Source organism: Asterias amurensis, chromosome 5 (assembly GCF_032118995.1).
Source record: "Asterias amurensis chromosome 5, ASM3211899v1".
NCBI lineage: Eukaryota > Metazoa > Echinodermata > Asteroidea > Forcipulatida > Asteriidae > Asterias > Asterias amurensis.
The window spans coordinates 6,106,193-6,131,458 of NC_092652.1; the positions used below are offsets into that span (position 1 = coordinate 6,106,193).

General features: G+C 37.8%; 1 protein-coding gene across 2 annotated transcripts in view; it reads right to left on the reverse strand.

Annotated features, from left to right (window-relative positions):
- Nucleotides 1-25,266, reverse strand: part of LOC139937017 (extended synaptotagmin-2-like) — a 43,469-nt gene that overhangs the window by 17,639 nt on the left and 564 nt on the right. Inside the window, exons 2-15 of one of the 2 annotated variants that reach the window (XM_071931955.1) lie at nt 23,688-23,816; nt 16,951-16,992; nt 15,374-15,511; nt 10,644-10,720; nt 9,465-9,540; nt 7,393-7,482; nt 6,429-6,484; nt 5,184-5,304; nt 4,741-4,840; nt 4,182-4,252; nt 3,973-4,061; nt 3,601-3,649; nt 2,088-2,177; nt 1,037-1,084 (exon numbers count right to left, since the gene is read on the reverse strand). In XM_071931955.1, coding sequence (XP_071788056.1) covers nt 1,037-1,084; nt 2,088-2,177; nt 3,601-3,649; nt 3,973-4,061; nt 4,182-4,252; nt 4,741-4,840; nt 5,184-5,304; nt 6,429-6,484; nt 7,393-7,482; nt 9,465-9,540; nt 10,644-10,720; nt 15,374-15,511; nt 16,951-16,992; nt 23,688-23,816 — 1,176 coding nt within the window. The remainder of the gene's footprint in view (nt 1-1,036; nt 1,085-2,087; nt 2,178-3,600; nt 3,650-3,972; nt 4,062-4,181; nt 4,253-4,740; nt 4,841-5,183; nt 5,305-6,428; nt 6,485-7,392; nt 7,483-9,464; nt 9,541-10,643; nt 10,721-15,373; nt 15,512-16,950; nt 16,993-23,687; nt 23,817-25,266) is intronic. The other variant, XM_071931956.1, reaches the window with a different exon arrangement.

Consider the following 25,266-nt stretch of genomic DNA (forward strand, 5'->3'; position numbering starts at 1 on the left):
TAGTAAACCCTGTCCCCTCCACCCTCTGCCATTTATGTGACTAAATGTAACAAAACGAGCAAATTCAGGTGGCGACTACACTTGACCAAATAGTCTAACCAGAAACCATAGAGCAAGGGGAGATTGACTATATCGACCATGCACTTTAGCACGGCAATTAGGTCAATGCGAGAGCTACATGTGTGTAGGTTACAGTTTCAGGTCTAGTCTAGTCGCTCACCCGAACTTACTCAATGATGACCACAGAACTGCATCAGAAAAATGATTAATATTTAAAACAGCACAGAGTTCTCTTGGTGTACAGTGACAGAGACAGATTTACAAGAGGAAAAAGACTACTCTACTCTCTAAACTCTAAACACAGATGTGATGAGATCAAGCAAAATGAGTTGTTTGTCTACCAAGTTTATTTTTCATTTTTAAAAGAGAATAATGTATGCATTACTGCTGTTCAAACTCCATGTTGATACCAATTTTTGTTCAAAAGTTGTGAAAGTAGAAGTATCAAGAAATGTGAAAGAATAAAGTCCGGGGTTTAAAGTCAAGAATACATCAGCACATTTTGTTTCAATGCTAATCAGGAAGGAAGTTCCCAATATAAAATAAAATATATTTTGGCATTTAAATTTCCAAGAAAAAATATTTTTGAAAATTTTCACCCCTGGTGGCCTGTTTTGACTTGTTTCTCCATACTTTTCTTCCCAGCAAACGATTCATGTAGTTTGATGACATCACAAAATCATGCAAAGATATTAATCTAAAACTTATGAAGGAACTCTGTCAACAAAAATAATAGCGACAAAACAAAACTAGTGTCTTGAAGGTCCAGGCGGGTGAGAAAATCATCTCAAGACTGACTCAGGGAAGACAATGAATCAAAAACCATTTGGAAATCTCTTCCTCATAGCTGTGCCAAACACGGCAATCGTCAAAGACATTTTTATTCAAACGGGTGATCGTTGAAAGGAAAGATGAATTCAGGTGAGAGATGTCAACAAGATGGTTGTCACGGCAACATGCATACTAAAGTCCCTACCTCTTCCATCTCCGCCTCTTTCAGTTGCTTTTGAACCTGTTCCTCAATCTATGAATATTCAGCAGCAGCGTGGATAAGAGTCATAGTTATGTAGGTATCAATGGGAATAATTATTGGTGAAAAATATCATCAACAGCCATTGGGGAGAGATGAACTCATGAATATTCAGCAGCAGCATGGATAGGATGCGTGAATATTTATAAGCAGTAGGTATCAATGGGAATGGGTATTGATGAAGAAAATCATCAACAGCCAACAGGCCAATGGGGAATGAGGAACTTATGAATATTCAGCAGCAGCATGGATAAGGTGCGTGAATATTTATAAGCAGTAGGTATCAATGGGGATTGGGTATTGATGAACAAAATCATCAACAGCCAACAGGCCAATGGGGAATGATGAACTTATGAATATTCAACAGCAGCATGGATACGGTGCATGAATATTTATAAGCAGTAGGTATCAAATCAATAGGGAATGAGTATTGATGAACAAAATCATCAACAGCCAACGGGCCAATGGGGAATGATGAACTTACGAATATTCAGCAGCAGCATGGATAAGATGCGTGAATATTTATAAGCATTAGGTATCAAAGTGAAAAGTTATTGATGAACAAAAAATCATCAACAGCCAATGGGTAGGCTAACTCATGAATATTCAGTAGCATTTTTGTTTCAGAGGATTTTCCCGTCAAGGGAACTCGGCAAACTTTCACAAAGGGCAAAAAACGCCAAGCTGGCAACAGCCAATCTCTCTCATACAAAACATTACTTTAACGTCTATTATTACTATTTGCACAAATCGTGATTCAGTAACCAGACGACAATCTAGTCATTGTGTGAAATCAACGGCAGTTAGCATGGAGAATTCAAACCCACATCCTTGTGATTGCGAGTCCTACAGTCTATTTCACTTGACCACAGTGACTTCCTTGACAGCTGACTGCTTAAAGTTTAGTTTGACAGTTGCAGCCTGTTATCTAGTTAAAAAAACTACCAGTGTGATCCCCATCTGCCCCCCCCCCCTTAGAACACAAGTCTACTGTTACCTCGTAGACGGTTTTTCTTGATTCTGTTAGCGTCAGCCATGTCAGCTCCAGATGGATGTCACCATGTTTAATGTCCTGTAGTGGTAGCCACTGCATTCAACAAAAGAAATTGATGTTAAATTTGGATCAGGGATAAGAAATATTTATTTGTTTTTTAAAGCCATTGGACCCTTTCGGTTCAGACAAAAATAAAAAAGTTCACAGTTTACAAACAACTTACAGGGTTTACAGAAGGCCATGGTGAAAGATTTCTCTTGAAATATTATTCCATGAAATGCTTTACTTTTTTGAGAAACTAGCAAAACAATATAAATTCTCGTTAACGAGAATTACGGATTTATTTGAAACACATGTCATGACACGACGAAACGCGCGGAAACAAGGGTGGGTTTTACCGTTGTTTCCCCCGACTCCGATTGACCGATTGAGCTTAAATTTTCACAGGTTTGTTATTTGATATAGAAGTTGTGGTACACAAAGTGTGGGCCTTGGACAATACTGTTCACCGAAAGGGTCCAATGGCTTTAAGGCCAGGTCAAACAGGCCCCGATAACAAGACCGAAAACAAGACCGATAAAAATGCCACCACTAACTTGGACACTATTGGTAATTACTCAAAATAATTATTAGCATAAACAATGTAAAACCTTACTTGGTAGTGAGTACTGGAGCGCTGTTGATAGTATAAAACATTGTGAGAAACGGCTCCCTCTGAAGATTGTAGTTTTTTAGTAAGAAGTAATTTTCCACCAAATTTGATTTGAAGACCTCAGAATTAAAATTTGAAATCTCGAAATTAATCATCTGAAAGCACACAACTTTGTGTGACAAGAGTGTTTTTTTCTTTCATTATTATCTTGCAACTTCGACAACCAATTGAAATCACTGAGCGCAAATTTTCACAGGTTGGTTATTTAATGCATATGTTGAGATACACCGAGTGAGAAGACTGGTCTTTGACAATTACTGAAGGTACCCAGTGTCTTTGGGATACCCTCTGCTGCATATTGGGCATGGCACATGTTGTACAATGTTATTAACAGCTACTTCTAAACCGGCTCTGGTTTTGACACCATTAAGTCAACTTATAGCCATTTATACCCACAGTAATGCTCATTTGGTTTACATGAATCCCAAGTTGTGACACTTGTGTCCTTAAGCAAGACACTCAACCATTGCTTCATCGTTTGGATGGGACGTAAAGCCGTTGGTCACATGTGTTGTGTAACGCATGTAAAATAACCCAGTGCACTTATCAAAAAGAGAAGGAGTTCGCCCGGTGTTCCTGGCTGTGGCTGCTGTATGCGCCGTAGCACCTCGTAAACCATTATAAGGTGATGGTAACTAATTGGGTCTCTAAATTCATCACTGCAATAACTATCTTTCTGAAAGTTTGTATATACTCGGCGCCTTGAGTACCTTGTTTGGTAGATACGTGCGCTATATAAGACTTCGTTATTATTATTATTATGATAAGCAGAGCCGGAGTCATTGATCTTGATTTTATACTTACAACATCGAGATGGCCGACCTCGTAGATATGGTGAAGGTTTAGGTTGATTCTGTCAACAGAACAAAAAGCATCCAATGTCAATAACCACCGAGATGCGTCCCTGTAGCAAATTAAAGCCCGGTGAATGCAAATTTGATGCCACAACTATCCTTTCACAGCGCTATTCGCTATTCGCACTGCTTCCCTGCTTCAAGTATCCGTTGCGAATTTTGTGACGTCAACATTCGCTTCACATTCGCATTCACAGGAAGTACATGTATGAACCAGACTTAACTTGTGTAATTTTTTTCCTTTAGTGTCCATTAGGAACTGCCCACCCCCCCCCCCAAAAAAAAGAAAAAAAAACATAAAAAAAACATAAACTAATCTTACGTTCCAAGGTAGTCATCTTTCCCGATTCCGTCATCTTTGTCGTAGACGTCAATGTCCATCATCTGACCGTAGCACTGGTACACGATTGCCTGGAACAAGTTGAATAACACACAATTGAGCAAGTCGTATCTTTGCTAGACAGATCAGCATCACATTGACTAATTGTATTTATTTTTTTCAAATGGAGAAAAAAGCCAACGTGTACTTACCTCAAAGATTTTTTCCCAGACTGGGTTTAGCGTCTTCTTTATGGCCTTTGTCTTGAATTTCTGAGAGCCAACTGTGTGATTAACCAGAATGAAACCAATGAAGATTGCGTTCGTTTCAACGAGAGATAAAAATATTTAGATACTTGAATATCAGTAAAATAGAACCGGTCTCTTGAAAGGTCAAGACAAAACCTTAAAATTCCATCTTCAGTAAATATACAAAAACATCAGATTAATCAACAAGGCCGAGCGGTCAAGCTCACTAGGCTCAAGGTTCTGGTGTTTCTGAGTATAGATTTTCTGAGTCCCCAGTCTTGACCCTTTCTACAGACTGTGGACAGGACCGGGGGCCAAACAAAGGGCGGGGCCTTGCAAGAAAAGGGCAAACAAAAACTTGGCCAAAGAAGTGCCCTTGTCGAAAAAACGGTGTACCCCCTTTGTGCCACACCCCTCAAAGTTACCCAAGTTACTGTGCTAGACTCTGCGCAATACAAAGTTACCTAATTATTACTAGTATTTCAGTGAGGTTGGTTGATCATCAAGCTATTTGTAGACTTACCTCTCACAATGCAATACGGGTCGGACTTTCCTTTCTTGAGAATTCCGATATCTGCCGCAACAAGATTCTTCGCTTCGATCACATGAATTCGCAAAACACCCTGACAAAAATAACATTCACATACAATAATAGTAAAATTAATAACACAATTTCTAATATTACGCATTTCACAATAAAGGTCTAAATGCAATTTACATGAGTCCCCTGGTCATTTGGCCAATAATATGCCTTTAAGCTTTCCCAGCTCACAGGGGAGTATCCTGGGAAACCATAGCACTCCAAATGCCGACTTCAACTTCTGCGAAACATTCGCAGCGAAAACAGCTATGTGACATCAAAAGTTCGCTTCGCATTCACAAGAAGTATGGACCGGCTTTGACCACTACAGCTTAAGAGTGATGCTTTAAACCAATCGGCCATGACCCAGATGGCTTCTGTCTTACCTGTGGCATTGGATACTTGAGGCTACTGATGTCCACATCGTCGATCAGCTTGACCGGCAATCTGTTTGGCAGGACCAGGAAGTTTGCCAGCTGGTCTTCTAGAATGGAGTGCAACAGGCCGCTATAAAAGGAAGAACACCAAACACCAATGATAAATGCATTGAGAGGGGGATCTACACCGCAAGTATCCAGCAATCCTTCACCGATCTTGAACTCTTGGTGGCAGCAGATACCACCTTCGGTGGTATATGTACCTGGACTGTACTGCGTCGCCTAGCCATGGGTTTAAGGGTTGGGCTAAATAGCGATCATCTGATCAGTCGCAGGATTTTAACTTTGCAAAATCGCTAGTACAAAAGAATGCTGGTCAACTCGCAGTCTCTCCTGCCACAGCCAAGAATTCAAAATCGGCGAAAAATTGCTGTACACTGTATTCGATAAAACTCTCCTCAGTATAAAAAAAACACTTAGGCGAGGCCTACAATATCAGGGTGGGAAAATATCTTTTGAGTAGTGTTGGCTCTGAGAAGAACCGATGGTTGACAACTCTGATCAGCTTCAGAAGAATGAACCACCTTGGTCAAACAATGACAGGGTCGAGTCTCAAGGCCTGTTAACGGATGAGAATAAAGACAGTTTCAGCGAGGATTTCCCTTTCTCTATTTGTTAAACTTTTCCTTTCTCAGGAAAAAATGCTTTAAACCACAAGGGAGACTGACTACGTAATTTTTTTGATGATTTGGGGTTGAACAAAGAAAATTGACTAGAGTGGGACTCGAACCAATGACCTCCGGATTAACTTGCCGAAGCTCTATCAACTGAGCTACATGTATCTACATTGTAGCCCTACATGTATGTTGGCGGTCTCCTTATTTTGTCAATATCTTTGTTCGGGGTGCAAGACAGAAGCTATTCAACCTGTAAGTGCTGTCTAGCCAGGCATCACAACCAAATTTGATTACAACCTAGGAAGCGGCAGCCAGGGAATCACCTTTCTTTGTTCAATCAGAAGTTTTGTTTTAATAGCAATTTGGCAACACGAGGAGAACTTGGAGGCAACTGGCAGGCATGTAGAGACACTTGGAGATGGTTGTACTAAGTTTTAACTCCCCAAAGTTACCCTATCACTAGGCTACTGTAGGTTCGGTTTACAGAGATTGGAAGAACCAGCTTGGTAAAACAACTTGTCAATGCACTGACCATAAAACAACATTGCCAAATAAAAACTGATTTTCCCTTTTTTACCTCAAGCCTGGGATGTCCAGAATATCTGCCACGTTGGTAAGATTAAAGTCAATAGCCTATAAACAAAATAAAGGAAAAGCAGCGAAATAAACAAAAATAATATCTTGACAGATTATGTCAAAAACATGCAGCTGAACTATATAAATATTTTTGCTTCTAAAAAGGCATCCACAACCAAGATGCAATGTTATAAAGACTCTCACTATAAAAGTTTAAGTTTCTGAAGGGGCTGTCTACAGCTTTCAAAATTGTTTGAAATTAAAGTCATCAAATGATTAAAGGCAGTGGACACTATTGGTAATAATTGTCAAAGACTAGCCTGCACAGTTGGTGTATCTCAACATATGCATAAAATAACAAACCTGTGAAAATTTGAGCTCAACCGGTCATCAAAGTTGCGAGATAACTATGAAAGAAAAAAACACCATTGTCACACGAAGTTGTGTGCTTTCAGATGCTTGATTTCGAGACCTCAAGTTCTAAACTTGAGGTCTCAAAATCAAATTCGTGGAAAATTACTTCTTTCTTCAAAACTACGTCACTTCAGAGGGAGCCGTTTCTCACAATGTTTTATACTATCAACCTCTCCCCATTACTCGTTTCCAAGTAAGGTTTTATGCCAATAATTATTTTGAGTAATTACCAATAGTGTCCACTGCCTTTAATAATCACCCAGCTCCAAAGTAGCGACTACCAACATGTTTTGTGGCAGTAGGCTCCACGGTCAAATTGAGTTTTATGATGCACTCATTTTACAACCGAGAGTCCTTATTAAAATGGTAAACAAAAATTCTCTAACCTCAAAGCTAAAATGGTGTAAAATGTATTGTGTCTGATACCCTTTGGGGTAAATTTTTGTCAAAATCTCAAATGATTGATGTCAGCACTCAAATTTTTGTAATGGTCTGTACATTTTTAATGCGAAGATTTTTCGAGTTCATTCCTTGATTTTGACAATATTTACCGGCTTATTCAGGAAATAGATAGACATTCCTCCAATCAAGGGCACCCTGTCAACCAGTGGCTTCATCTCAACGCGCAGGGTACCGTGAAGCTGTGAAAAACAGAGGAAAAAATTTTTTTTGACAGCATTGAAGTTTAACAAAGTGTAGAACTGAAATAGGAACACAGTACACAAACAACATGGGATGATGCATTAAAAGTTTAACACTTAAAGGAACATTACAGAATTGGATTTTGCTCAACAAAACAGTTGCTGGCAGTGTAAGCACTTTATGTTATCTACCATGTAGAAGTTTGAGATTGATTGGCCAAACGGAAATTAGCTTCATTTATTTCTCATCAAATATGACATTTCAGACAGAAATATTTCAAGGGATGTTTTCTACCACCATCACCATTAGACCGTGTAAGTTTTATGTAAATCTGTGATCTTAGACGAGTTTTTTCTCTTACAAATTCTGTAATGTTCCTTTAATTGTATAATGCATCCCAAATTAGCGCATCCACAGTCTCCTGAAAAGATATTGTTGTGAGAAACCAACCATCTGTTCGTTATGTTAAAGAGCTGAAATTAACCCACCTAATAAAATCACCAAGTGATAGGTCTGTGTTAAATTTCATGCTTGATCAAACTTTTCTTCATTGTTTTTTATTCCATCCATGCCATCAGGACGACCCCAGACACTAAAAAAAACTATTTGCATATTTTGGTATACTAATTATAACTAATAACTTTTCAAAGTGCATAAAGCAGGAGCCTCTATAAGGAGCCTCTTGTGTGTAATGCGACTGACTGCTTTTTACAACTGATAACATCCAGAGCACAAAGCCCGCAACATTTCTTATATCAATTCAAAGCCTCGGGTTTTAGGTACAAAACAGTAGTGAAAAGAATATCTCGCACAGAACTAACCAGCACCAAGATCAAAAAATGACACAGAAAAGTGTAATGCGACTGACCATGGAATTGCCCATAAGATAAGATATTAAACAGTGTGAGGCCATAAAGAGCTTTGAAAGTTAAGAGATTTGACTTCTCACACACAGATATTCGTCATCTGATTGGTGGAACGTCATGTGTCATCCAGAGGGAAAATCCTGTGCCCCTTCAAGAGTGTAGTTCAAGGTCTGTGTATACATGTGATTAATCTAAAGTGTTGAAAGTTTGGAGAAGTTCTTCCCCCACAGAGACCTTTGCTTGGGTGTGGGTCATCGTGTGACTCACTTCCCCTTAATGGGGGTCACAAAAATTAGCCCTTCTGTCAATACAAGTCCAGATTTGTATCTTTTCTTTGACAGTCGGTGAACTTGAAGGAACTTGTGTCTGGCCCACTTTAATGGCTCTGCTTACCGCCGAATTCTATGCTAATGATCACCATGTTCTGCTTACTGTGCAGGTGCCGATTTCTGTAGCTGTGTAAGCAAAGAGTACTTAACAGCAGAACAATGATGGTGCGTGTACCTGCTTACAGGCTATCAACGAATACAATGGACCCTGCTTTCAATATCAAGCATCATTGAAATTAATTGTCCAGTGTCTCATATAAATGACTGCTTAGATCTCCTGGTGCGCTTTTGAGCTTGGAAAGTTTAGTCGAGCCTAATAAATGTTTATTACCTGGTGGCTATAAATTCCCGCTCAAAACTGCTCTACGGTAAAAAAAAAAATCATTTTTTTATTATTTTTTGTATTATTAGTTTATTAAAACACATTCAAACATCGCAGCTACAAGCTGAATTGAGTTTAAAATACAGAGATTCATATAAAACAAATAGAAATTTTAAATTTACCAAAAAAAACATTACCAGAAACAAATTGTTTTGAGCTGGCAAAAGGGGAAAAGGGGAATGGCAAAAGTTAAGCTGTTGAATATTCATAACCTTTTACAACAGGTACAATGTAGAGCTGCTTGAAAAGTGCTTGTGAGCTTAGATGAAGCAATAGCAACACTCAAGCCTCATAAATATTCATGAACTAGTGTCTTTCAATCCCTGCTCAGATCTGTTAAAATGCTTATGAGCCAGACGGAAAAAGAGAATAGTAATGATCAAAGTCTAATGAATATTCATTACCTGGAGACTCTCTATTCCCGCCTTGAATCGCTTCAATGCTTTCAGACTGATCTCAATGTCACAATTGCCTGCATAACTAAATAAAGGAAGAAAGAACACGTCTTAATAAAAACACGCAACAATTAATCAATCAATCAATCACCAAAATTTTTGTCAAACAATCACGATTGATTAACAACATTTAGTTGAACTAATTTGAAACAATCTCACTAAACAAGTTTAGACTTTGTCAGCGTGAGCAATTATTTTTTTAAAGGGAAAGTGATGGAACATGACTGGTTCCAAGAGAGAGAGAGAGCTTTTCTCCAAACCAAGGATGAACATTCAAAATAAACTGTAATAATTGACAAGGGAAAGTAACTGAGTACATTTTATATTATTTTGGGTTGCACAATTTTAACAATGAAAACAAATTACTAGAGTAACCTGAGACCTCTGGATTAAAGGCAGTGGACACTATTGGTAATTACTCAAAATAATTATTGGCACAAAACCTTTCTTGGTGACGAGTAATGGGGAGAGGTTGATGGTATAAAACATTGTGCGAAACGGCTCTCTCTGAAGTGCCATAGTTTTCGAGAAAGAAGTAACTTTCCACAAATTTGATTTCGAGACCTCAGATTTACATGTAGAAATTGAGGTCTCGAAATCAACCATCTAAATGCACAAAACTTTGTGTGACAAGGGTGTTTTTTTCTTTCATTATTACAGTGTATTATCTCGCGACTTCGATGATCGATTGAGCTCAAATTTTCACTGGTTTGTTATTTTACACATATGTTGAGATACACCAACTGTGAAGGCTAGTCTTTGACAATTACCAATAGTGCCCACTGCCTTTAACAGGCAAGTGCTCTACCAACTGAGCTATCTAGCCCTACAATGTATACTTGTAAATATCTTGATTTGAATCATGGGAGGGGGGAGTCAAGTCAGAAGCCATTCAAACTGTAACTGCCGTATAGCCAGGAATCACAGTGCTACTACCAAGTTTACGATACCACCTGGGAAGCGGAAGCCAATATGGCCAAGGGATCACCTAAAGCTAAGGGGATGAACCTTTTGTTTAAAATGTATACCACAGTTCATTGCTCTGAATATAATCAGTTTGCATCACATCCTTTTTGGTCATTTTGTTATTTGTTTTTAATTTTCTTCACATTAAGTGATGATACTTACAAGATTTCCAAGTCCAGAATGATCTCATCTCGACCGACGTGATCAGTGTAAACTTTCACTCCTCCAATGCGTAGTGGCTAAATTCATCGACAACAGAAAAAGACAGGGTATGAGTGACAAAAACTCACAGTGCCTCATTGGTCGTGAGATAAAGCTCCCTGAATACATATCTTTTCAAGGATTTTTTTTACTTTCTAATAATACAAATTCATGATAATAACTTGGGAGGCTATTCACCCTTACTCGCATCTGAGAAGCTTATTTGCGAAGGACGCTGCTACAATGGGTTTAAGTTGCAGGCATGTACATACGGGCACCTTGGCAACCAGCCACATGGCCATTTATTATGACCTTGGAGAACAGAATGAGAGTTATTCCAGAGGCAGGAAAACCGAAACGATAACCATGGAAGCAGTAGCCAGGGATTAGCTTTAAAAGACACTGGACACTATTGGTAATTGTCAAACACTAGCCTTCAAAGTTGGTGTATCTCAACAATGTGCATAAAATAACAATTCCTGTGAAAATTTGACCTCAATCGGTCGTCGAAGTGGCGAAATATTAATGAAATGAAGAAAAAAAAACTTGTTGCACCACGGTCACACGAAGTTGTGTGCCTTCATGCTTGATTTCAAGACCTCAAATTCTAAATCTGTGGTCTCGAAATCAAATTTGTGGAAAAATACTTCTTTCTCAAAAACTTTGATTACTTCAGAGGGAGCCGTTTCTCACAATGTTTTATACTATCAACAGCTCCCCATTACTCGTTACCAAGATCGGTTTTATGCCAGTAATTATTTTGAGTAATTGGGTCTGTCCACACTAATGGGTCTCTTTGGTTCCAAAAGATAACTTTTTGGACTGTGACTGGGAGTGTACACAAAATACAACATTTTTCCCTGTATTTTGTTTTGTACAATTCTCTGCTGATAGTGAGTGTGCTTAATACCAAACAGTATAACAAATGTCTTATTATTTAAGAAGTTACGCAGTTTTCTTTAAGACACATTGTTTGTAACGAGGACAGACATTTTGTATTGGAATTGACTAGAAATGGATGACACAATTAATTAATTAATTGATTTACTCAAAGGTTAATTAAGTTTGACCCATTGCCCCTATTTTTATGGTTATCTGTAAAAACCAAGAGTACCTTGAGGTTTTTCAGCTGGTATGAATGTTTGTTTTTAACATGGACAGACATATTGTGACAAATATCTGTCCATGCTACAAACCTAATATCTTCAAGATAATTCTCTGTAGTTTCTTGTGTACCAACGCAACTAAAGCTGTCTAAGCCCCAATAATTAAACTTTATTGTGTATTGTTCATGCCATCCCCAGGCTGTGTCCTTCATTTGTCAATACCCATCCCATGATGCACCAGACTACCAGCATATTTATCATTCAAGTTAATTAAATGATCAGTGTTTTATAATATAAAATTTAATGACAGATGGATTTTAACGAGGCTTTTTGACGAGTCTAGTATCTTTTTTGTCATTTTTATTGCTTTTCAGGTTTTCTGAATAAATCAGTCAATTTTTTTTTACTTACTTTTGTAATTTCTAAAAGTGTAAACACTAAACCTAATTGAACTGAATTGAATAATTGAAATGGAAGACAACACAATAAAATGGTTTATTTCAATCAGGTCTGATAGTGCCGCACTGAATTACTACTTTCCACTGCCTGCATTTCATGGACTATTTTGGTCTCAAGTAAAACAAGAAAATCCCAAAGCATTAGAAATGTAATAAACCCATAAACATAATCAACACACTGTCCACATTTGAAACATATGGTACACATACAGCCAAAAAGATGTTTTACTGTCCCCTTAAAGACAAAGTGTGGTACCTTTGATTTTTGTTAAGCGTTCGAATGTTTCAGTTCTTAAGAATAAAATGCAATTTACATGTGAAAATTTCATTTTTAAAGGTTGCCATTTTGAGTCACACTTTTGAGAAAATTGACGCAGTACTGCATCTCGCATTCAAATCTTTGGGCATAAAAACTTACATACTTTTACATAACCACAGTGTAATGTTTCTAAAAATGCTTTCAGTATACATGTACATGTACTATTGAAAGCTGCTACTAGGCTTTTAAGGCCACATAAAAAAAAAATGTTGATTGTCCCCGACCAACCGTTCAAAACCCCTGAACCCATTTTAAAAAAAAAACTCTTTACACTGGATATCTCTCTTTATACTTTAACTGCTTGGATTTTTCAGCCAATATTTTTTTCAAAATGTACAGGTTTGAAAAGATGTTTAAGAAGAAGGTTTTTATTCATGTTTGGCAAAGCAAGAACAAATCTTCAAATATTTACTTGGGCTACAATGTGCCTAGTTGTTTGAAAAAGTTTAAAGAAAGTGTCATTTACATTGTAGGAGTTAAGTTTCTTTGACAAAACAATTGAAAACATCAAAAACACACAAACCTTCTGTTTTATAGTGATTGTGATGATTTCTTTATTCTTGATTTCATATTTGGCATGTCAACAAAAACTTAAAATAAAATATAAAAAAAATAAAAAATAAATAAAAAAATTCCTCCCTCCCCCATCCGAAAAAAAAGAAAAGGCGAGCAACAATTTTATCTTTTTTATATATGGCCTAACCAAAAGTTTTTATTTGTATTATTTTAAGAGTGATGACAAAATGTATACCTTCCCTTTGACTTATGAACAAATTAAAATCTGAGGAGCATGATGGCTAAAATGCTTTTTTGTCCCTGCCTTTCAGTTCTGCGGACCCCGGTTCAAATACCAACTCAGACTTGAGCCTTCCACCTTGGTTGGGTTTTCAGTCCCTGTTGATGATTGTTGGGATTTGGAATTTAACTCGGACAAGATTTAAAAATATATAAATATCCTTCTAGTTTGACCAACCTGTCAGTGGGGCTTGCCCTATTAGATTAGCAATGAAATAAATAAATAAACAAATAAATAAACAGTTAAGACAAAGTTCAATCTATTCTAACCACAGTTTCCTCGAAATTGTTTATGACTCACAACATTACATAAATTTCTTTAAAAGGTAACAAAAGGCCAAAAGGCATACATCGCCAGGTGCCTACATCCTGACCAGAGCTCAACTTCATAAACCCTGTAAGCACACAAACTCGCTAATAAGCACAAACAAAAATAACTCAACAGAAACAGGTTACCAGCCAAATTTACATTCACTTTACATGTTTGTGGCCAGTGCCCCACTCAATTGTTGCCTACATGTAGCAAAGTAATTTTCAACTCAGTATTCTTACACTGAGCCCAAATCCATAAAGCTAATACGAATCTTCTTATCAGTTTTATGGAATTGGGCCTTCCTGGCAGCATTAATCTGTAAAAAGTTAGTCAGGTGCCAATCCTGACCTAAATCGTGTAAATACATGTAGCACAATGTATGGTCGTATAGACCGTATTGTATAGACCATATGCGCGTCTACACGCGTACATCAAAGAAACACGCAGCATGCAGCATTCTCAGTTTGATTTCTACGGCACAAGCACGCACACAAACACGCACACGCTCGCAGACGCCATCGTGTAGGGCAAATATTTGAAAGTAGACGTCATACATGTATTCAATCTGGTCCATTACAAATTTGGCTACAACTGTTACTAAGAGTGTTACTAGGGATTCAACCCATGATTAAATGGACGTATCTAGCCGAAGCCATTATAGCCAGCAATTCATGCACAGACTAATACACTACAAGCGCCTTAAGAGTACCACTCTATCCCAGCACAAATTCACTTTGTAAGCAATAAGAGAGCATCTTTGATAGAAAATATAGTAATTTTTTTTTGTGATAATGAACAAAAAAAAAATCAATTTGTTTCCAATTTTGATTGTCCTTCGTCAAACAAGGACAAAATGATTGTACTACTTTTCAAACATGGTTTCCCTGATTTACTTTTTTGATTCTTTGGCGGGCAAACTTTGTCCTTGGTCCTTATTACTGCTAAGCACACAATGGTTTGCAAAGAACAGTTATTTATGCAGGCATGTTACACACTGTATGTCCTTTTACGCTCAGTCTTTGGTGAGAAGTCAATGCAGTGAAGCAGAAATCCGAAGAAGCGCAATACGTACCTGCACCATAGTATTTTACAAAAATGTTTTCTCACTCTTAACTAGGGTAGACTCAGCCGGTGTTCATATTTGACTATTAGAGAAGAATTTTGAGACATACATGTACGCCCAAAGTCTAATTATGTTTATCTTACCATGAACAAAATCTAATCTGAGATATTAAACTACCTGTTACTACATGTGTAAACATAAAAAGTTCCTTCGCTTAAAAAAAAAACAAAATGTGTGAAAAGGGGCCAACTGGCACAGCTATCCATTTGTTTTTGGTGCCATTGATGATGCTTTAATGATTGCCAGTTCTGAAGCAAGTTCTACTAAAAAGAAACAAAGTTTAGGTGAGTATAAGTTACCGTTGGTAAAAAAAGAAATTCCAACAAGCACCTCCTTCCTCCCATTTTGTTTACTACTACCAAGGACCCCAAAATCAGAAATCAAAGTAGGAAAAATATCATGCCTGCAACAAAGACATTTCAGGCTTTTTTCTGATTTTTCAAAAAGCAAAACAAAGTTTAACTTTTACATTTGTAAGTAAGAAGAATATCAGTTCTGAAATAGTTAAACAGGTGTGAGGCAAATTATTAGTAAATAATGTCAAAAATGAATTTAATTGATGAACTGTTGAACTTACGTATGTGCCAAGTTTAATCTTCTCAAATCGGAAAGACTTGAGGTACGACGGGAGAGCTTTCTGAACAGCCGGCTCCACGGTGTCACGGAGCATGCTCGCAACGTAGCCCTCGATGTACGGCCACAGCTGCTTCACCATCTGGAAACAGGTTTGAAATTTCAAATATATAAAAACGGAATCCTGGAAATATTGAGAGCTGATCCAGGGTATAACCGAATCCAGAAAAAAGAAGGGGGAAAAAATATGCAATAATTATTATCACTGTTTCATTTATGTTGTTTTATTTGCAATTGTATGCAAGTATGCCCAAAACAAGGCTGAAAGCCAATCTCTATATGAGGCCACAAGAAAACAAAATCAATTTATGTGAAACAAACTCAGGGGAGCTGAAGGTAGGAAATGATTTCCTCTTAAAACAGTCTAGATTGTAGGATGGGGGGAAACATGCACCCACCAGGTAGGGAGTTCCAAAGAAGGTGCAGTACATGGAATAAGACTGCTGGAATAGCTCCTTGTTCTAAATCTCAGATTAACTGATCAAAGGTGATTTAGTTTTGCTTTTATCATTTGTTTGTCAAATCAATTAGTCAGGTTGTTGATTTGGTAGTTGGGTCCTTGAGCAAGACACTTCACTTAAAGGCAGTAGACAATATTGGTAATTACTCCAAATAATTATAAGCACAAAACCTTACTTGGTTACAAGTAATGGGGTGAGGTTGATGTATAACGCATTGTGTAAAACGGCTCCCTCTCCAGTGTAACATAGTTTCCGAGAAAGAAGTTATTTTCCTACAATTTGATTTTGAGACCTCAAAGAAAGAGCACAACTTCGTGTGACAAGGGTGTTTTTTTCTTTCCTTATTATCCTGCAACTTCAACAACCAATGGGAGACTTTGGGCCCTGGTCACTACTATTGAGCTTTAAATACAGAATTCAGCTTGCCCACCTACCATTATCAGTTTGCTTCAATAGCTATAAGAAAGGATTTCTGGTTTCACACAGGACAAGCACTGCTAAACGCATTCAATGCAGCGTAATGTGCTCAAGCAAATTAAACTGAACTCACTATGGACCTCGGCTACCCCTCCAGGATTCACAGACCTTTTATTCACATCAAAGGCACACAGGTATTAAGCTTTTGGAGGCGGCCTGTGAGTGTTGATGGGGATGTCTTGAACGCAAAATAAAACACTATAAAGAATGGCAGTGGCCTGTAGATACCCTATCTTGCTTGCCTCAACTTATTGCTTCTCGATATTTTCTTGCTGATTCTACGATTTAGGAGACATACACCGTTTAACTGTTCCCTCCTGGGTATCCCACTGTTGTTTTTATCTGAATTCTAATCATGTTGCCTGAGTAAAATGTAAAGGGCCCCCAGTATTATTAACATCCCAACCATGCCAACCCCTAAATGCTCCTTTCGGTGAAATGTTTTCCCTATAAATTGTTCTACCCCAAAATAAACAAATTTTAAAAAGCAGCCATCCCCTGAGGACAAGCCAAAACAAATTAAGACAAAACAAAAATAATGTTCTAAATTTTCCGAAGAGAAAATTAACCAGCACGTCTGTACCTTGTTCAGCCATTCAGCTCTCTCTGTATCAGGGAAGTACACCTGAAAAACACAAAGTGGACACAATTATTTTTAAAACAAAACATGTCAATCAAAAGTTTGTTACTTCAGGTTTTTTAAAGGAACGTTACAGAATTGGTAAGAAACTTGTCTAAGGTCACAGATTTACATAAAACTCACACAGTCTAATGATGATGATAGTAGAAAACATCCCGTGAAATATTTCCGTCTGAAATGTCATATTTATTTGATGAAAAAATAAATAAAAATCAATTCCCGTTTGTTTGGAGTTTATCACTTTATTCATTTTTTTTTTTAAATCAATATCATGCAAAATATCAAAATGTGTTATCGATTTTTCACTATTTTCTTGTGACCAAGATGGCTGATCGATCTCTAACTTCTACAGGTTTGTCTGCCAGAAACTGTTTTGTGAGCAAACACAAATTACGTAAGGTCTCCCAAAAGACAACACAATAAACAGAAGACTGAGAAGAAGAATTGCCAGTTCTGGAGTAAGTTCTACTAAAAAGAAACAAAGTTTAGGTGAGTTTAGGTTAAGTAACAATCTGACCAAGATACAAAAAAAACAGCAAAAAATATATGTAGTTGTAGTACAAAAACAAACAGTGCCAGCATAAGGGATTGCCCAAAAGTGAACAAAATCGAACTAAAATCTAAAAGACCAGAATAACAATTCTACCCAGCTAATAATGAAAAAAAAAAACATAAGAAGACTGCATTTCATGGTCTATTATCAGCCTCAAGTACTTGGAAACAAATACTGAAAAAAAAAAGTTTGATATAATAGTGTGATATAACTACATGTAATAAAGAAAATACCATCGGAATGTGTGTTCTCAACAGAGCTGATTAGCTCTATACAATGATGTTTACCCAGCTCCATCTGGAAAAAAAAGTACAATTACACACAGATAGGCCTATATCTGTAAATTATGTTATCATTGACACTGATATAAAAAAAAAACTTGTGACTTGGGGATTTAAGCATTATTCAGAATTATTTGCATTATGTTTTTGTATTCATAGTTTGTTTTTGCATCTCACACCCCCATGGAATTCTTTTTAACATGCTTGGAAGATCACCAACAATGTACAAAAGCAAACATATAGCTAGGCCCAATAGAATTTTACTAGGCCTAAACTTATTTATTGGGTGTCGTGGTCGAGCGGATAAGAGCACCAAATTTAAGCTCATGATGGTGCTTCTGTTCAGCAGAGTGTGGGTTCGAATCCCGGTCGTGACACTTGTGTCCCTGAGCAAGACACTTCACTATAATTGCTTCTCTCCACCCAGGGGTAAATGAGTACCTGTGAGGGCAGAGATGGTAGCGCATGTTAATGTTGCACATGTTGTAATATGAGCAACTATAAATATAAATATTAATAGTAAACTTGCGGGTACAACCATGGGTAAAAAACTCTTTTGAAGGAGTGGTGGCTCTGCAAAGAGCCGGTTTGGTCTCGACGTTTCGAACAGTATACTCTGCTCGTCTTCAGGAGAGTATACTGTTCAAAACGTCGAGACCAAACCAGCTCTTTTTTTTACCCATGGTTGTACCCGCAAGTTTACTATTAATATTTATATTTATAGTTGCTCTTATTCTCCACACCATGCAAAGCTTCAAACACCATTTATGTTGTAATATGTAATATGTATAATACTCCCCAGGGAGCTGAGATGGTCTAAGGAATGAAATAAGGCCCAGTGACCAGGGGAAATAGTGTTGGAAGCATTTTGAGACGCCCCTTGGGTGTGAAAAGTGCTTCGACATAAAAACTGGTTATTGTTAGTATTATTAATCACAATGCAATCCATACAAAATCATTAGAGACATCAACCTAACAATTGGTGGGTCATGGTCTTTGTTGCCCAGCCAGCAGGGGGGTGTACGGTGTCTATTACATCTGGGTGTCTTTTGGGAAAAGCACCCAAAAAGGCATTTTAAAAAGCATGTGCTGATAGATCCAGAGGGGAAGTTATTGCAATATCTTTCTGCATTAATTTTTTTTAATGCTTTTGGACTAGCAACCTTTTGGGTACTTCCAGTTTTTTGGTTGTTTTTCTTTATTATAGAGACGAAGTGGTTTGTAATGTAGTTTGTACAGGCAATATGGTGAAATGTATATTGTTTGTAATTTTTTTTAACTTGATGTGAAGGGGTTAACAAAGTGAAACTTAATTGAATTTGAAATTGAATATATGCAACTCTCATTGTTTAGTTTTTGTTTACATGGTATTGTAATCAAAGCCTAACCTTTGGGACAGATGGTGAAGTACTAAGAAACAAGGGGACTGCATGATCAAACTAACGAGATGCAATATCACAGGTCCCTGGAGACATGGGACCAATTTCATGAGCTGCTTTAAAAGCAGAAAATAATGCTCAAGAATTGTCTGCTTAGCAGAAATTAGCACTTAGCAAGATACCAATCACATTGTACACGTATGACATAGCAGTTTGGCTGATAACCTTTCTGGTAAGCACAATTTTGTTGTGCAAAGCAGCTTTTTCTAAGGGAAAACAAATCTGAGATCAGACTTAAGAATGAAGATGTCTGGAATCAGTTTTAACAGTACACAGAGAAATGTCAATCTTTACCAGCTAAGTAATGTAACTGGATAAAATAAAACCAATATCCCAAAGATGTTACGTTTGTAATCTGTAACACCAAGAACAGAGAGTCTCTTGAACAAAATGTTCAGTCCCCTGGGGAGAGCAAAGCTGCAGATCCCCTTTGGCTCGGAATCAATCAGGAGAAAGTCACTCTCAGGAAAATAATAACAATGCCAAATAAAAGTTTAAAATCACCTGAAATAAATCAAAAATCTGTCTGTTGAACTTTCATCATAGCCCTGTTTATATTTCTCAATTCCCCTGGGGCAGCCCCGAGGTCAACGCCCAACCCTTTCACACTTGGACCCATTCACACTCGGATAGCTTCACCCCTGAACTACCCCAGCAAATGGGTGGCTTTTAAGCCACCCCTGCTCTGGAGTAGGGGGAAAAACCTGGGGTATTCTTGAAATGTGCAACCAGAACTCCATGGAATAGGGACCTACATGTACAACATTGTACAATGGGGTAAAAAAAAGACACCAGGGGTGGATTTCACAAAGAGTTAGGACTAGTCTTATCTCGAGTTAGGACGAGTTACTAGTCCTAACTTAGGACTAGCTGTACGTTTTTGATATCCCTTAGGACTAGTCCTAACTCTTTGTGAAATCGACCCCTGTGGCCAGTATTATTAAATTCCCTGTGTGGATATAAAAGCACCGAGTTCAAACTCTGGTGTTTCTGATCAGCAGAGGGGTTTGAATCCCAAGCTGGTCGTGACACTTGCGTCCTTCAGCAAGACACTTAATCATTGCTACTATATCTACGTCCTTCGAATGGGACGTTAACAAGTTGGTCCTGTGTGCTGTGTCATGCACGTAAAAGAACCCAGTGCACTTATCGAAAAGAGAAGGCGTTCTCCCCCGGTGTTCCTGGCTGGATTGCCTAGTAAACCATGTGTGTAAACCATGACGTGGTGCTATGTAAAAGGAGTAGATATAATAATTCAGAAACCTAGTCCCACATACCTTGCAGGAAATACTGTGGATATGTTTCAGCGCCTTGAAACGCCCTTCGGGTGTATAAAGGCTATAAATATCAACTATTATTATTAGAGAGTGATGAAAGGAGCAAGTCAGTGGTGACAGGGTGAAGAAACACCTGTAATGTGCAACCATGGTAGTTGGTGACAGTATTTTTAGTGTCATGGACAGTTTAACCACTGTATGTGTTTGTATGTAATGATCTTGTCAAATCAGTGGGCGTCTATCAGTGGTGACAGGAGTAGTGTCAATGACTTGCATTTTGGTGACAATACAATTACAAAAGTCAGCAACAGTGACCATGACATATGATATATTTTCTCTACAGCCCGTGACAGGGACTTGTCTAGAGTGAATTGACGCAAGTTTTTTAAATCTCACAATAAGGTGCTCACGGTGATCATACTGTATAAACGTAGAATGATCTCAGACAGTCGTGTACGAGTAGGCTAAGAATCTCTGAAATGTAATAGTTGCATGATCTTGACTGGCGGACCATACCATGGCCCAATTTCATCTGCTTTAAAGGCATGGGATGCCTGGTGGTAATTGTCAAAGACCAGTCTTCTATTAACTTGGTGTACAATCTACATTGTGGAGGTTACAACATGAATAAAATAACAAACCTGTAAAAATTTTAGCTCAATTGGACGTCAAAGTTGCGGGAAAATAATGGGAGATTAAACGCCCATTGTTGCACAAGTTGTGTGCTTTCAAATGCTTGAGACCTCCAAATCAAATTCTGAGGTCTCGAAAACCTTATTCAAATATTTTAGCAAGAAATTACTTATTTCTCAAAAACTATGTTACTTCAGAGGGAGCTGTTTCTCACAATGTTTTATCAACAGCTCTCCATTACTCGTTACTAAGTAAGGTTGCTCATAATTATTTTTAGTATTGGTGTCCAGTGCCTTTAAAAGCACAGAAAGTAGTTTTTAAGTACCAGAAAATGGTTTTATACCAGCCAAATATATGGCAGTGACGGGTATCCCGCAAATTTTTCTAAGCAGAATCGTTTCTTGAAGGCAATAATTTTCTGCTTGAAAGCAGCTCTGATATGATGATGGACCCAGGTCAGTGCTAGGGGTTAATAATACAACATTACAGCACATTACATCTCAACTTAGAATAAGTGCAATAAATTTGTTGACAGGATCCAAGGTGCACTGGTGCAAAAAAGACCAATAGCACTACAATGCACACAACAATAACATGCTCAATGGCATACCAATGGTTGACCTTGAATCGTAAATTTTGCTAGACTCTGCATGATTCAAAATATTATCATAAATTTCCAGACAGGCGAGTACACAAGGGACTGAAAACACACACACACACAGTGGTATTTGAAGCACATTAACACATTCCAATTTGTCTAGCAAGAACTTCTAAGGCCCTTCTAGTGTTCATAAAAAGTTTGTTGGTGTTATTGTGTAGTAAAACTTTTGCAAGCTTTTGGGTTTGAGAATTAAAAAATTGTAATGCGACTGACCTGAAATTGCCCATGTGGCTTAAAAACAAATGGCAATTTAATATTTAGGCCCGTTGTCATACTTTATGAGCAAAAGGAACATTCACAATCTCAATTTTACATGTAATAACAATCTTGATTTGGAAGACTAATCATTCTGACCAATACAAATAGCTTGGAAGTTGACTTGCAAAGGGCGGGGCTTCAATGATTCAAGCCACATGGCATCTAATCTTGGGCATGATATTGATGGGCACTGTTAGAAGCCAGCCACATTTAGTGTACTTTCCCTTTAAAGCCATTGGACCCTTTCGGTACAGAAAAAAAAAAAAAGTTCACAGATTTACAAATTACTTACAGGGTTTACAGAAGGTAGTGGTGAAAGACTTCTCTTGAAATATTAGTCCATGAAAATACTTTTTGAGAAAACAGTAAAACAATATCAATTCTCGATAGCGAGAATTACGGATTTATTTTAAACACATGTCATGACATGGCGAAACATGAGGATACAAGGACAGGCTTTCCCGTTATTTTCTCCCGACTCCAATGACAGATTGAGCCTAAATTTCCACAGGTTTGTTATTTTATATAGAAGTTGTGATACACGAAGTGTGGGCCTTGGAAAATACTGTTCACCGAAAGGGTCCAATGGCTTTAAGAGACACAGGACACTATTGGTTATTGTCAAAGACAAGTCTTCTTACTTGCTGCATCTCAACATATAAAAATGCATAAAATAACAAACTTGTGAAAATTTGAGTTCAATCGGTCATCGAAGTTGCGAGATGATAATGAAAGAAAAAACACCCATGTCACACGAAGTTGTGTGCTTTCAGACGCTTGATTTTGAGACCTCAAATTCTATTTCTGAGGTCTCAAAATCAAATTCGTGGACTCTGTATATCTGTGTACAGAGAGCGTCCTGAGTACATGTAGGCCTTACATGTATGTGTTTTTTCAGAAAATGCAGTTAAGACATCCAATGTACATCATACATTTGTGCATTGGCCTAGTGACTTCGGCTTAGTGACTTTGGCTAAGTGACAAATGTTGGCTAAGTGACTTCGTAACTTTTTCAAGCCAATGTCACTTCCATTACAGTATAGTCCATACATGTAGGTCATGCCTACATAGTCCTAGCTGGTCTACTACGTAGGTGGGTAAACATGGAGGACAACAAATGTTGTTGGCAAATAAGTATTTTGATTGACCGATAAAAACAGAGAAGTGTGTGCACTGACCAACGATGGCAAGTTGTGGGTAAACATGGAGGACAACAAATGTTGTTGTCAAATAAGGATTTTGATTGACCAATAAAAACAGAGAAGTGTGTGCACTGACCCACGATGGCAAGTTGTGGGTAAACATGGAGGACAACAAATGTTGTTGTCAAATAAGTATTTTGATTGACCGATAAAAACAGAGAAGTGTGTGCACTGACCAACGATGGCAAGTTGTGGGTAAACATGGAGGACAACAAATGTTGTTGTCAAATATGGATTTTGATTGACCAATAAAAACAGAGAAGTGTGTGCACTTACCCACGATGGCAAGTTGTGGGTAAACATGGAGGACAACAAATGTTGTTGTCAAATAAGTATTTTGATTGACCAATAAAAACAGAGAAGTGTGTGCACTGACCCACGATGGCAAGTTGTTGACAGCACTGCGTATTGTCTGGCGCTCATTCAGTGTGGCTCGGCGGGCCAGCTCCATTGTAAGCCTCTTGTTTTGACCGTTCCGTTCTCGCCATACCATCAGTACTGTGCCCTGAAATAGAAAGGAAGAGAAGGGTCAAGAGGTTGCAGCAATGAGGAATTCCTACTCCATGGTTGTAGTCACGTGTACAAGAGTACCAACGTAACAAACGCAACATCTCAAACACCAGAAGCACATCACAAAATAACAATCTGAGCTCATCACAGAAAACAGGGTTCGAATTTCACACTGGACAACCGGCCCCAGGCCAGTGAATTCAGTGTCGGGTCAGTTAACTCAAGACAGGACAAGTCTCGACAGTGGTCTTGTTGTTTTCAATTCTTATTTATCTCAAAAGCTGATGTTCAAATGTTGAGTTTGGGTCTCAAAAATATTTTTGAAACCTGCAGGTAGGGGCAAGTAGGCTATCACCCATAAAACAAAAGAAGAGGTCTAGGCTAAATCTTCGCTTAAATGCTTTTTCAAATAAAAACAGAACAGATTCTTGATCAAACTATACAGCATACTAGATGATCTCTGACTTCTAGTCTCCGCTTATTTTGATTCCGGAAGCCATGATTTCATGAAACGCTACAATACAAGGATTAATCTTATATCTAAATCTAGTCAGGACGGGTAACTCATCCTAACTTAGGATGGGTTCAATGTGTCCTAAAGTTTAAGTCTACTTTCAAACGTTTTATCTCCCATTATGTATCCTAGCTTCCCATCCTATGTAATTGAATCACATCCATCTCTTCAATACTTGTCTTATTAAGCTTAAACTGTTCTGCCATCTTGTCGCTTCTATTACGAATTCGTTGTGTCATGTATTATGTTCATAAGTCCTTTTGTCTGTTTGTCTGTCTGTCTGTCTGTCTGTCTGTCTGTCTGTCTGTCTGTCTGTCTACGGGTCTGTCTGTCTGTCTGTCTGTCTTGTTTTCTTGTCTGGCTGGCTATTTTTTACAGCGAGTTGGATGAGTTTCTGTGTCTATTTTGTGTTTATTGCAAACAGAAAATATCAAATAAATAGGCTCTGTGTTACATAATAATTAGACAACCAAATATTAAATAATAGCATTTTAAATGAAATCCTAATATTTAAAATCATTATCACAGAATAATATGGAAAAGTTTCCGTATGGCGCCACCACTTTTTCATTCGATATGAAATAATGTAGTATCTAATTTACCTGATTGATATATCCCTTTTTGTAAAAATAAGTGAAAAAGTGGTGGCGCCATACGGAAAGATATCCAATAATATAATTTGGTGAAATCTGGCTTTTTCGCCAATCAATGATGCACTAAAAAATCAAGAATGAATGCACCCAATACTGTACCAATCAAAATGTGTGGAGTGCGAACCCCCCCCCCCCCCCCCACCCCCGCCCTCTAAAAAGTATGGCTGTATAGTTACTGTAGTTTCTAAATTCTACGGTAAGTACAGTACCTAAAGGCAGCTAGTTTTCTAGCTAGATCTATTCTAGAAGAAGCCAGTTACTGGATTTAATTTAGAAGA